This window comes from Bidens hawaiensis, unplaced genomic scaffold, assembly GCF_021521415.1.
Source record: "Bidens hawaiensis isolate Kalapana, Puna unplaced genomic scaffold, B.hawaiensis_p1.1 tig00000702_1, whole genome shotgun sequence".
In the NCBI taxonomy this organism is placed as follows: Eukaryota; Viridiplantae; Streptophyta; class Magnoliopsida; order Asterales; family Asteraceae; genus Bidens; species Bidens hawaiensis.
In genome coordinates, this window is record NW_027491042.1 from 5,023,392 (window position 1) to 5,037,049 (window position 13,658).

Consider the following 13,658-nt stretch of genomic DNA (forward strand, 5'->3'; position numbering starts at 1 on the left):
ATAATTTAGAGAGTGATTTAAGGTGTTGTGAGTGAAGAGTTTTTATATTTTAGAAAAAGTAGTGATTTTTCTGTATATTTGAAAAGTTACTGTTCATCCCTTATAATTTTTTAATATATTTTGAAAGTGATTGTGAGTGAAGGAAAGAGAAAAGGTAATGATAAAAGGTATAAAAAGTATTATTTAATTGAAATGGAGAGAGAAAATAAAGTAAGTTTTAGTGTAATTTTTGGTTTGGAGATAGGGGGTGGGATGAGAATGCTCTTAGTGTTTTAAGTAAGATTACACTTCATGCATATTCGCCGGTGGGGAACTCTTTTAAGTGGCACCAATATGACATACCGCCTTAAAGGTTATGTCTTGGTGAGATGAAATCTTCTTCATCTGGAGTTCTTTTCATCTTTTATCTAGTTGAATTGTATATGACAATTAAAGGTTTTGAGTTTGAACCTAGCCCGTGATATTGGCCAGACACCAATGTTTCAATACAAATAAGTGGTTCGGGCATGGGCGGATATGTACATGGTAAACACATGTTCACCGTAAAAGTTGTATATTCGCGTAATATTGTTAGATACTTGTTTTTATTTGTCCATTGCTAATTTGGGTAGAGTTTAACTTGGTCTTTTGTTTATCGTACTTAAAAAAAAACAACACCATATGACCAATTCACTTGTGCTTGCTTCAGCTTTCATCTGTGCACAGATACAAGATTATTGTATCTTTAATCCCAACACTTGTATAATAATAAGATATAGTAAAAGTAGATTCACTTTTTTTCTTAACTTTCAATAATCATTGCATTAATTTATAACTATATCCTGGAAGAATAAAAATATAGACACATTTATCCAATGAGCCTCTAGATTTCACAAGATATTAAACACAACGTTGACTCCAAAAACGAATGAATACCGGTAAAACTAACTAACCAGTAAGAAAATAAATATAATATAGTAAATACAATTTTCACCAAAATATAATATATTGATAAAAAGATGGGTTGTTGCATCATGCATGGGTTAGGAGCATAGTTGGTAACCTAAATGAACCTCTCTCACCTCAACGGTTGAGATTTGACTTTTCTTTTCCAATTTCCTCCTATAAATGACACTAAAAAACACACCCTTAACAATCAAATTACCAACCCTTTGAATTTTGAAGCACTCTTTGTAATTAACCAAACACGTACTCCCTCCAATGGCACACAATAAAACACACCACACTCCTTTTTTAAAGTCAATAATCCTAGTAGTCGCAATAGTCGTGTTATGTGGTTGTGCAATGGCGCAATCGTCTTCGGGATGCACGACCGTGATCATTAGCATGTCTCCGTGCCTTAACTACATTACTGGCAATTCTTCGACCCCCTCTTCGGGGTGTTGTACCCAACTAGCTACTGTGGTCAAGTCGGATCCACAGTGTCTGTGTCAGGTCCTAAACGGTGGTGGTTCGTCCTTAGGCCTTAACATTAACCAAACTCAAGCTCTTGAGTTGCCTAAGGCTTGTGATGTCCAAACACCTCCAACTAGTCAATGCAATGGTAATACCTCTTACAAACTTAACACTCGTGTGTGATCAAATATTTAGCTTGGTGTATGTCTCTTATATATGTAATTAAACGACTTTATTAATTTGTTAAACTTATATCAAACTTATACATGTTCTTGCATAATCTTTTGAAATTCGAACAGCTGGATCTCCGGGAAGCTCGCCAACAACACCTTCTTCGAATACTCCTTCTGGTTCAGGCGGTGGATCGAATACCGTACCATTGGGTAGTGGCTCATCACACGCGATTTCTTCACAGTTAGCAGTTGTTCAAGTTTTGTTTTCTTTACTGGTTGCTTCCTATGCTATCATTGTTTGAAATATGTCAGATCGTGATCTGTAATTGGCTTCGTGTTCCATTTATTTGTCATAATATTTTTGATGTAATGTACTTGATTCTTTTTGCCATCAGAACATGTATCCTTTACATTCATCATATAAAGAAGTTGTTTTGATTGGAATCATAATATAATATAATATATTTGAATCATATACAAATAAAATTAACCTCATAATTATAATAATTAAATAGAGTAATTATGTAATTACATAATTACTCTATTTGTATATACAACTACTCAACTTGATTCTCACAATTAACACGTTAATTTCATTTATACGTTAACTTTTCTTCGTATAATAATATAATATGAATTGAATTATAGGGCATAATTAATTATACATTAATGCAAATAAGTACCACCCTATCAGCAAAGACAGTGACACTATTAATCATCTATCTGTTAAAAATATCGTAACCATTACAAATATATAAACTATATTTTCAAAACCAAAAATAGTATCCGCTATTCATAAAATAATAAATAAGGGTGTTGAGTGTTGACTTCTCAAATTCAAACCGATTACATCATAATTAAGCCTATCGTCCAAAACCAAACTGCATTACATACACGGTTTTAGGTATAAATTGACTTAAATTTCGATTTCAAAAATCTGATTATTATTTAATTGATGAACAAACCGAATATCAAACAATGGTTATCTAACTTACATGCATGTCATTCAAACCGGCTTGGTTCTGAACCACTACCTGACCAGACCCAATCCCCCAATTTGGAATTGACTTGAGATAAGTGAGAACCTTATTGTTGAAACGGGTTAAAACCAAACAAATCCGGGTTTTCTCCTTGTAAACTCGTTAATCCAAACTGGTTGTGGTGCATCTGCCCTTGAATTTTTTTTAACTTGACCCGACTTTGTTTTAAACTTTGTAACTTCATTTCGATTTCAACCAAATTAACCGAACCCATAGACATGAAAAAAAACATCCAAATATGAATTTGGAATCCCACGTGTCTCGCGGGTAACAAAGCTTCGTGTTTCACTTGCAAACAAAATGAAATGATGAGGTCGATTATTAAAAGTTCAATATTATTATTATTATTTTGTTTTTCTTGATCCAGAAACAGATATCTTTCAAATCCCTAATCGCAATAAATTCGTTTAGATATTTCTCATTTGGGTTTTCTTGATCTCTCAATTCAATCTTGCCCACTACCTTCTGCAATCAAATTTCATGATCCCAAATCCAAAACCCTAAAATGAATAGGCGATTCTGGACAATTCATACTTTAATTTGTGCTTTTGTTGATCTATTCATAGCATATTTCCTACTTTGCGGCTCAACAATCGCTTTAATTGCTCTAAAGTTTCTTAATTTATTCGGTTTCAGCTTCCCACCTCTTGAATATGGAAATCCTTATCCCAATTCCAATTTCAGAAGCTTACTTGTTGATTGCCCAACTGATAAGATCACCTCTGTTCAGTATTCGGTTACTCGACAATACCCGTTTGATTCGGTGTTCTATAGACCCCAAATTTGCAATCAAGATGAGGTTTTTAATGTGGGAAGAGGGGTTCATTATGGAAATGGAGATGGGTTTATGGAATTGGAAGGCGAGACGTCTTGCGGGTCAAAACCAGGGGTTAGGAAGTATAGGAGTGGAGGTGAGGAGTCTGGAGTTAGGATTGATAAGGAAAGAGGGTTTGATGTGAAAGGAAAAGGGGCTTTGAATTATAGATTAAGAGGCGGTTTTAGACGGAGAAGGAGGTCGGCTTTCGAGAGTGGGAAGCGCGGGGCGCTAGCGGTAACAGCTTCGCCGAATTGGATTACTTGTGTTGATCAACAAAGTGGTAATGATAACGAGAGCTGTGGACCGGATGGTAGCAGCTCGGTTCTTTCTGGTGCTAATAACTCTAACTGTGAGTACTCGAATTAGGCGTGTAATCGAACTTAACTAGCATATTTGTTTGTTTAACTTTAATGAATACATGATTGAAAATGAAGACTAAACAAATGGGGGTTTCGTGTTTGTGTTGGTTCGTTAAAATGAATGTTTTTTTGTCAGTTTATATTTGTTCGTTGATTTATGAATGTAAACGAATGTAACTGAACATAGATGAATGAACATAAACAACCATAACTGAGCGAGCAACGTTAGTCTCTTGGGCCTAAAGATTAATATAAATTGACAGTAAATTGTAACGAGTGATTTTATAATTTCTTAAAACTAGACAAAGTCGGCTAAGAAAATTTAATGAATATATAAATGACCAGAGTTAAACAGATAAGTATTCAGGTTCATTCATTTAACTACATGACCAAAATAATGTTGCTCGTTTTCGTTCGTTTATCCAATAAATGAACGGTTCACTTAGTGTTTGGTTTGTTTACATAACTGTCATTATCTGTTTCAATATGCAACCCCAAAGGCCCAAACACCCCCTAATATTGTCGTTTGGTTGGTTTTAGATGAAGCCGAGACTCCGAATCCCATGCCAGTTAAATTAGATGAGGGTATAGTATTCGGGGACCCGCAGAAAATGATTCCAGTTAACGAAGCCGATAAAGACAAAGTGATCATTCAACTAACACGCGAGTTAGAAGAATCACAAGCAGCGCGAGCAGCCCTTTATATTGAGCTCGAGAAAGAACAAAATGCGGCTGCAACCGCTGCAGACGAAGCAATGTCAATGATCCTTCGGTTACAAGAAGAAAAAGCATCAATCGAAATGGAAGCACACCAGTTTCAAAGAATGATTGAAGAAAAATCGGCTTATGATGAAGAAGAAATGAATATTTTAAAAGAAATTGTTTTAAGGCGTGAACGTGAAAAACATTTCTTGGAAAAAGAAGTTGACGTGTATAGGCAAATGATGCGTGTTGAACACGATGAATATTTTAATCAAGATCTCGACTTTATGTTACATCATGTTAATACGAACATACCTGAAAAGAAAGATTCAAGATTTGTTCAAGATGCCAACTTTTTGAAACAAGAGGAACCCGAGAGGACTATAGATATTGTTGAGGAAGAACCAGAAAAAGGTTCACGTGTGTATGACGTTCATGTGATTGACAATGAGTCAAAGTCAACTGGTGGGAAGAAACAGGTTGACCGGAAACCGGGGGGGTCAGAGGTGAGTACGGGGCTGCCACCTATCAGTGGGTCGAAAAGTAGTTTGAGGAGGAATTCCACGTCAGCATTGGATAATGAAAGGACTAAACTTGACACTGAAGTTGAATGGTTAAGAGAACGCTTGAGGGTTGTGCAAGAGGGACGGGAAAAACTAAATTTTTCAGTTGAGAATCGGGAAAAAGAAGGCTTGCAGTTGCAGCTTTTGGAGGATATTGCCCGACAACTTCAAGAGATTCGGATGTTGACCGAACCCCGGATGTTAACGGAATCACGGACCGCCCGTCAAGCTTCTCTACCTCTTCCTTCCTCTAAGGTGGTTTGCTTGACTTTTTTGTGCATATGCATCATATTTGATTTTGACCTTTGAAGCCAAATTTATCTTGAAAGTCAACTTAGGCTTGTTGTGTTGACTGTAGTAATTTAAAGATTTGGACTTAAAAGATTGACAATCTGAAAATCATTACATGTTATTGTAAGAGTTAAAGAAATGATAAAAAGATGTGATTAGGATTTAAGATCGCTTAACTTACCTTTGTCGATGCAAATGACTTTGTTGCGAACTTGCAATTAACTTGGCAGTGTTAATTTGGAGTAATTTATGTTGACTAAGTAAACATATGATTTTGCTTATTTTGTGTTTTTATAAGTATCTAATGTGTGAATGTTTAGTTAACTTCTTTCTTTATTTGGTATGGTGTAGTTATATACAGATGCACGCATACATATATGATCCAAGGCTAATATATGATTTTTGCAGGGTTCGACGAAGAAAAAGCGATGTAGAAGTGTATCTTCTTCAGGACACGCGAAAAGCTCTTGAAATGTATGTTTATCAAGATTTTGAGGGTTTGAAGTTTGAACCTCAAACACCAAGGGGTCAGAAAGGATCGGGAAGTCGAACGAATATGTAATTATTGATTTAGTGTTTTAGATATGATATGTTGTTGTTGTGAATAGTAGATTCAGTTTAGCATGTGTTAAATAAGCCTCTGGAAGACACAAGTATTACAATAGTAAATGTTCTTTTGATTTTACATGTTTAGTTTGGTCAGTTTTTTATTGGTATGGTTTTTACCTTTAGGAAGTTAGACGTTATGGAACATTTTTATTAGCATGTTTTTTTTTTGACTTTTAGGAAGTTAGGACGTTATGGAACACACAATAGTTGGGGAAAATACAAATGGAAACAACTACAATAGATCAAGTAGTCGATGTATGAAACACAAAGGGTTGCAGTGTGAATTGTGGGTTATAAGTCATAAGTTACAAGTTTGTACTTTTCAACTTATTCTCTTACACAATAAGTAATTTTAAACATCTTTTTTTAACTTCTCATAAGTTATAGTTCACAAAATAAGAAATCCCAAACACCATTAAATTTAAAGAAACTAGTATTTAGACCCGTGCTTTGTAACGGGATTGTTAAACCGAACAATAAAAAATGTAAAAACGTTAAACCATAAACGCGTTGCAGGTCAATGTCAATTCAGTCTGTATCGGCTTACGGAATCAGAACAAAATCACCAAAAAAATAAAAAAGAACGGTGCGTTACAGCTACGAATCGATGCGAATTCAGTTGGCAGCGGCGGTACCGACAGTAACTCGTAAACATGAAGTAGTAGGCCAAAAAAACATATTTTAAATATGCGATATCAAACATCGAAACACAGATAAAACCACATGTGATGGGATATTTGTAAACCATGAAAGGTCTCGATCATTGTAAAGATGAACTATAAGATATACCAAAGCAAACATTAAAAAAGTCGTTTAACCGATAAAAAATTCATGTAATATCGACACTCGCCCCAACTAAAGGTTCAAAATATAGTTTTTAAATATTATAATAGTTGATAGTTGAAAAGAAAAGTAAAATAAATGAAGTAAAAACCATTTGATGATGTGGGGAATAACATATAACAAAATAAAGGTTTAAGTAATAAAACAATAAAATGTATTAGTCTTTGCTTTAATTATTATAGTCTTGTATAATAAAACTATATTCTATATAATAAAAGAATACTCATTTGTGTTATTTATCACTTTTTCAAACTTCCTTATCTTTTAAACCCGTTTTCAATATATGATTAATTTTATCGGATCCCGCTTGGATCATTACCCAATCCAAACATTGGTTTTCAAATATATATATTGCTAAAACTGGTTTGTTTTTCTATTCAAAAAATCGTATCCCTAGGTTACTCTCTTTGTCGCTTTAAAAGAAACCCAAACAGGCCGCTCATCACCACCGTCGCTGCCAATTTAGATCAACTCCTCACCGATTACAAAACCTGATTGTTGTTTCCCTTCTTTCTCCGATTACACGAGTGATACGGTTTATCCTCACCGCCGCTGCTAATTGATAACTGTTACTTCAATTGTTGAAGACCCTGATGACTTATTTTGGTTGCAATTTCTTCCTTTAGATCCATCAACTTTCATGTTTTATTAATTTGAAATCGTTTTGATGTTTGATTAGCTATAGGTCAGACTTAGATTTCTGTGATTTTTTTTACATTTGAAGTACTTAAGATTTATGATTTCATTATCAACGTTGCAATTGCTAATTGTTGCCATCTTCAGTCGTGTGAAAAGTCTTCTTCAGCTATATGGTTAATTTTATCGGATCCTGCTTGGATCATTACCCAACCCAAACATTGGTTTTCAAATATATATTGCTACAACTGGTTTGTTTTTCTTTCCAAAAAATCGTATCCCTAGGTTACTCTCTCTGTCGCTTTAAAAGAAACCCAAACAGGCCGCTCATCACAACCGTCGCTGCCGATTTAGATCAACTCCTCACCGATTACAAAACCTGATTGTTGTTTCCCTTCTTTCTCCGATTACACGAGTGATACGGTTTATCCGCACCACCGCTACTAATTGATAATATTTACTTCAATTGTTGAAGACCCTGATGACTTATTTTGGTTGCAATTTCTTCCTTTAGATCCGTCAACTTTCATGTTTTATTAATTTGAAATCGTTTTGGTGTTTGATTAGCTTTAGATCAGACTTAGATTTTTGTGATATTTTTACATTTGAAGTACTTAAGATTTATGATTTCATTGTTAACTTTGCAATTGCTAATTGTTCCCATCTTCAGTCGTGTGGAAAGTCTTATTCAGTAAAAAAATTTTAAAATAGAAATAAGATGAATGATAAAATGGATTATAGGAGAGAGAAAAGATGTGTTAGAAAATTAGGAGATCCGCCATTTCAAATGGCGGATGTCAACAAACATTTAGGGCCTGTCAGATCTTGTTTGGTGAGGTGGACGACAACCATGAGATCCGTCATTTGGAATGGCGGATCACGAATATTATATTCGTGTTCCGCCATTTGAAATGGCGGATGTCAACATTAGTGATCCGTCAGTTTGACTTACAGGTCACAGATTCCAAAGTAGGCTACCCTATGTGTAAAAGTAAATTTTGATGGATATCCGCCATTTGAAATGGAAGATGTCATCCTGACATCCGCTATTTCAAATGACGGATGTGAATAGTGATTTTAACTGTTTCAACACACCAATTCTTTTACTTTTTTCTTTTTATTATTTACATAATTACCTTTTATAAAAAACCTTTTTTAACAAATAAAAAAATTGTATGTAACAAACAGTTTTTAAAATAAGTTTTGTCTCTTTATTATTTATTAGTTTTCTAAATGTCGTTATTTAAAAAAATACAAAATTTAATATTAAATTTTGTATTTTTTTAAATTTTGATATTTAGAAAACTACTAAATAATAAAAAGAAAACGCGTATTTTAAAAACGTTACTAATACACACTTTATTATAAAACGTTAATATATTAAAACAAATAAGTAAATTAATAATATAAAGAAAAAATGACTGGTGTAATCAAATCAGTCAGAAATCACTATTCATATCCGTCATTTGAAATGGCGGATGTCAAAATGACATATTCCATTTCAAATGACGAATGTCCATCAAAATATTAAAAACTTGATTTTTTATTAAAAAAAACATTTTAATATTAAACTTTGTATTTTTTTAAATACTAATATTTAGAAAACTACTAAATAATAAAAAGAAAACGTGTATTTTAAAAACGTTATTAATACACACTTTATTTAAAAAAACATTAATATATTAAAACAAATAAGTAAATTAATATAAAGAAAGAGGGACTGGTGTGCTGTCAAATCAGTCATTAAAAACATGATTTTTTTATGAAAAAATCTTTTTAATATTAAATTTTGTATTTTTTAAATACTTATATTTAGAAAACTACTAAATAATACAAAGAAAACGCGTATTTTAAAAACATTATTAATACACACTTTATTTCAAAAACGTTAATATATTAAAAGAAATAAGTAAATTAATATAAAGAAAATGGGATTGGTGTGTTGTCAAATCAGTCATTAAAAACATGATTTTTTATTAAAAATAAATTAAATATTGTATTTTTTTAAATACTGATATTTAGAAAACTACTAAATAACAAAAAGAAAACGCGTATTTTAAAAACGTTATTAATACACACTTCATTTAAAAAATACGTTAATATATTAAAACTAATAAGTAAATTAATATAAAGAAAAAGGGATTGGTGTGTTGTCAAATCAGTCATTAAAAATATGATTTTTTTATTAAAAAAAATCTTTTTAATATTAAATTTTGTATTTTTTTAAATACTGATATTTAGAAAACTACTAAATAATAAAAAGAAAACGCGTATTTTAAAAACGTTATTAATACACACTTTATTTAAAAAATACGTTAATATATTAAAAGAAATAAGTAAATTAATATAAAGAAAAAGGGATTGGTGTGTTATCAAATCAGTCAAAATCACTATACACATCCGCCATTTTAAATGGCGGATGTCAAGATGACATCTTCCATTTCAAACGGCAGATGTCCACCAAAATTCACTTTTACATATAGGGTTAACCTACTTTGGAAATTGTGACCTGCCAGTCAAACTGGCGGATCACCCGAATTTGACATCCGCTATTTCAAATGGCGGATCATGAATATTTATTCGTGATCAGCCATTTGAAATGGCGGATCTCCTGGTTGTTATCCACATCACCAGACAAGATCTGACAGAACCTATGTTTGTCTGAGATCCGTCATTTTAAATGACGAATTTTCTACTTTTCTAATACATGTTTTCTCTCTCCTAAAAACATTTCACCTTTTTGTTTTATCTTATTTTGAAAAAAATTTCAAGTGTTCCTTCTTCAGCTATAATTTAGAGTCCTATATTTAGTTTAATTTAGTTACTGGACGTTTGTTATTTGCTATTACATCATAATTGCTATGTTTAGACTTTAGAGTCCTATTATTTAATTGAAGCTATGGACAGATTAGTAATATTCTTAACCAGCTTGTATGCTCAACCTTTAACCAATTGTATCCACCACTTCCTTTTGGATTTTGTGAACAGTTAATTAACGAACATGTATATCAAAGTTTATGTTCCATTTTTTTCTTGCATTAAGAAATTTAAAAGGTTGTGAATGCTTTTAATTGTGTTTGATCTGCCTTTTTCTTTTAGTTTGAACCGTAACCCCTAAAACGTAGCATCTAAAAAAATATCATATTTATTTTAGGTTAAAAATGTAAACATTGTAAATATAAGAACCCAAAAATCTTTCAACAATAAATATGGTAAATAAATAATAAAATATATGGATTATAGTAAGTTAGAAGAATTTCATATTAAGAAATGAGGGAAATGATTTCATTCCATATGAAAAGAAGAAAGTAAATGGAACTCCTTCACATGAGTATAAATAAAGAAATAAATTCCATCTCACATGGAAAGTAGGAAATACTTGGAAGCTCTTTATAAGGAGTTGAGTTTTCACAGTAATATTCTTTTATGCGTAGCATGCACCCAGTGGTCCTAGGACGTGCACACGCACGAGCTCGGACAAGGAAGATGGCGAAGGCGACAACGAAGGGCGATGGGCGCATTGTGGCGCTTTGATGGCACACTTTGCATTTCGCATCGTCGAGAGCTGCCTTAATATTTTTGGAAGATGGAAGCGAGACCAAGAAGTGACAAGATATCAAAGTTAAGGGACTAAAATGGAAATTCTTGACTTCAAACCAAAGTAGGCGGTTAAGAAATGAGCCTAGTGGGCGGCATCGCGATACACGATAGAATATAGTATTATTCAGAGGCGGTTAAGCAATCCATCGCGATACGCGATGGATCCCCTTTTTAGCCCATCGCGTATCGGGATGGGCCACAATTTCAAAACTATAAATAGGGGTGTCAGGCTCTGCCTTATGCATCCCAAATTACACTTCACATTCAATTGTCTCGAAATACATGCCTCGATCCCGACGTTCAGTTTCTCGAAGTACGTGCAAGTGTTGTAACTTTGTTTGTTTGTATTCCCCATTACCGCCGACAAGTAGAAGTGTTGCCCACGTCAAGCTTAGGCATTTCACATAAGCCAGCCATACAAGGTAGGGGTACTGCCCGATTATTTTATTATATATGGCTTAGACCCTAGTAGGGGGTATAGTCTATACCTTGAGTATGAGATAAGTGAAATATGATTTTTATAAGATAAGAGTATAGATAAAATATTAATTCTTTATTTAAAAATAAAGTTTTACAATGTTTCGCAAGAAAGAAGAAACTTAATATATACGTTTCTTCATCATGAAGAAACGTAGTATTTAATTAATGAATGTTTTGGACTAAAGGTCCAAGTATAAAGAAATAATTATCAAGGTAATGATTATGCAAATAGACTAAAGGTCTAAAGCTAGATCTTTGATCTAGTATTTATACATGGTTATTCTCGTACTATGTAACATCCTGATTTTGATAAGATTAATAAAATAAGTTTCGTTTATTTAATAGTGTGTCGTTATTAGTTTAAATAAATAAACTAACAGAAGGTGGGCTTGGACTTTAGAAGATGGAATAAGAAAATGGAATGGGCCTTAGGTTCATGGGCTTAAGGGAGTATAAATACCGCTTAAACCCTAAACCTTTCCATTTTTATCCATCTCTACGCCATAGCCTACACCATCAAAAACACATACAAACACCATCTTATATCCCCAACCAAGATCCGAAGGCGAAAACCCGAGCTTGTTGGTGTTGTAACGTCGTGACAAGCCAAACCAACATCAAGACTTGACCGTGTTCGTAGTTCGACTCGTTTAAGGTACGTTTATGGCTTGAACTTGTTCGTTTAGGTTCGGATTTCGTCAAGAAATCTTAGATCTGTGTGATAATGGTAAAAACGAACCCGATGCATCAAACCTTACTGAAAACCATTAACGATTCATGGGTTAATCGATTGATAAACGAGCCGTATGTGCTTAGGTATAAATCGCACCCTCTAAACATGGATGTTAGACGGATTTGATGATTAGGGTTTGATGGCGCTGATATTGCAAGTCTATTGATACCAAAATCATGTTATTTCGTCATGATTTGAGGGGTTAATTACAGATCTGAGGGTCTGTTGACTATTCATAGTTCATATCAATTTTAACTTTGACTCTGAGTCAAAGTCTGGATAAGACTGAGCCAATTCGTTAAAGTTAAAATAACGAATCAGGTGATTCGTCACGCACCAATTCGCTATGTGCAGATAACGAATCAGAATAGCCAATTCGTTATATTTAGATAACGAACCAGTTAGTTCGTTTCTCGCAATTCGCTATGTTACGAGGACGAACCAGAATAATGAATCAGCTAACGAATCAGAATAACGAATCACATGATGTTCAGATAACGAATTTAGATGACGAATCAAATGCTGATCAGATGACGAATCGGTTAACGAACCAGATCAAAAAAGATAACGAATTAGTTAACGAATTAGGCTTAATTCGTTATAGAGAATGAGTTAGTGAACTAAATAATAATTTAAAATTCAAATGGAAAATGTGTTAACCCTAGCCAGGGGCTTTGCCCCTTGGACCCCGCTAAGGGGTTGCCGCCCCTAGAACCCTGCTGCCAGGGGCACTGTCCCCGAACCCCCGTTCGTTGAGGGTTATAATTAAACTAGAAGTACGATATGATTAGTGATAGTTAATTGATACATGTAATTATTATACAGTTAGCCGTGCACAACTCAAGAAAGGAATAACAATTAACGGTGAACGTAACCGAGTTCAGGTGAGTTTCCAGCCCCATTTCCTTGTTATGTTTTCGGGGCTGTGTGCATACTTGAGGTGATAGTTAATACACTTACCTTTAATGGTAAGTGTATGTCATGTATGATTTATATGTTTATTTTGTATATCTTGAATGTGAATGAAAGCTTGACTGTACGTGAACGATCTTCGGATATTGCACATATTGACCAGGGAGGTATGTATATGATAGATGAATGTGTATGATAGATGTATGTACAACATATGAATATGTATAAATGATTAAAGAAAGAATATGTATGTTACGGGTAAGTAAAGACAATATGTACGAAGATGAAGAAGTAAGGGATCAGACCCTAATAATATCTGAGATAGAGAAGTAAATAGGGATCAGACCCTACTAATATCTGAGATAGACAAGAAAGGGATCAGACCCTAATAATATCTGAGATAGACAAAGGAAAGAGGGATCAGACCCTAATAATATCTGAGATAGAAAAGGAAGGGATCAGACCTTAATAATATATGAGATAGAAAGGACCGTAATTATATAGT

The 13,658-nt window shown here is 33.5% G+C and overlaps 2 protein-coding genes across 2 annotated transcripts; both read left to right on the forward strand.

Annotated features, from left to right (window-relative positions):
- Window positions 1-711: 711 nt before the first annotated feature.
- LOC143532678 (non-specific lipid transfer protein GPI-anchored 5-like) lies at window positions 712-2,013 on the forward strand. The gene is made up of 2 exons (XM_077027664.1): window positions 712-1,543; window positions 1,695-2,013. Exons 1-2 carry the CDS (start codon window positions 1,201-1,203, stop codon window positions 1,868-1,870), a joined length of 519 nt encoding a protein of 172 aa, XP_076883779.1. The 5' UTR covers window positions 712-1,200; the 3' UTR covers window positions 1,871-2,013.
- Window positions 2,014-2,875: 862 nt separating this feature from the next.
- On the forward strand, window positions 2,876-6,008 carry LOC143533267 (uncharacterized). The gene is made up of 3 exons (XM_077028107.1): window positions 2,876-3,774; window positions 4,325-5,304; window positions 5,749-6,008. Exons 1-3 carry the CDS (start codon window positions 3,114-3,116, stop codon window positions 5,809-5,811), a joined length of 1,704 nt encoding a protein of 567 aa, XP_076884222.1. The 5' UTR covers window positions 2,876-3,113; the 3' UTR covers window positions 5,812-6,008.
- Window positions 6,009-13,658: the final 7,650 nt, after the last annotated feature.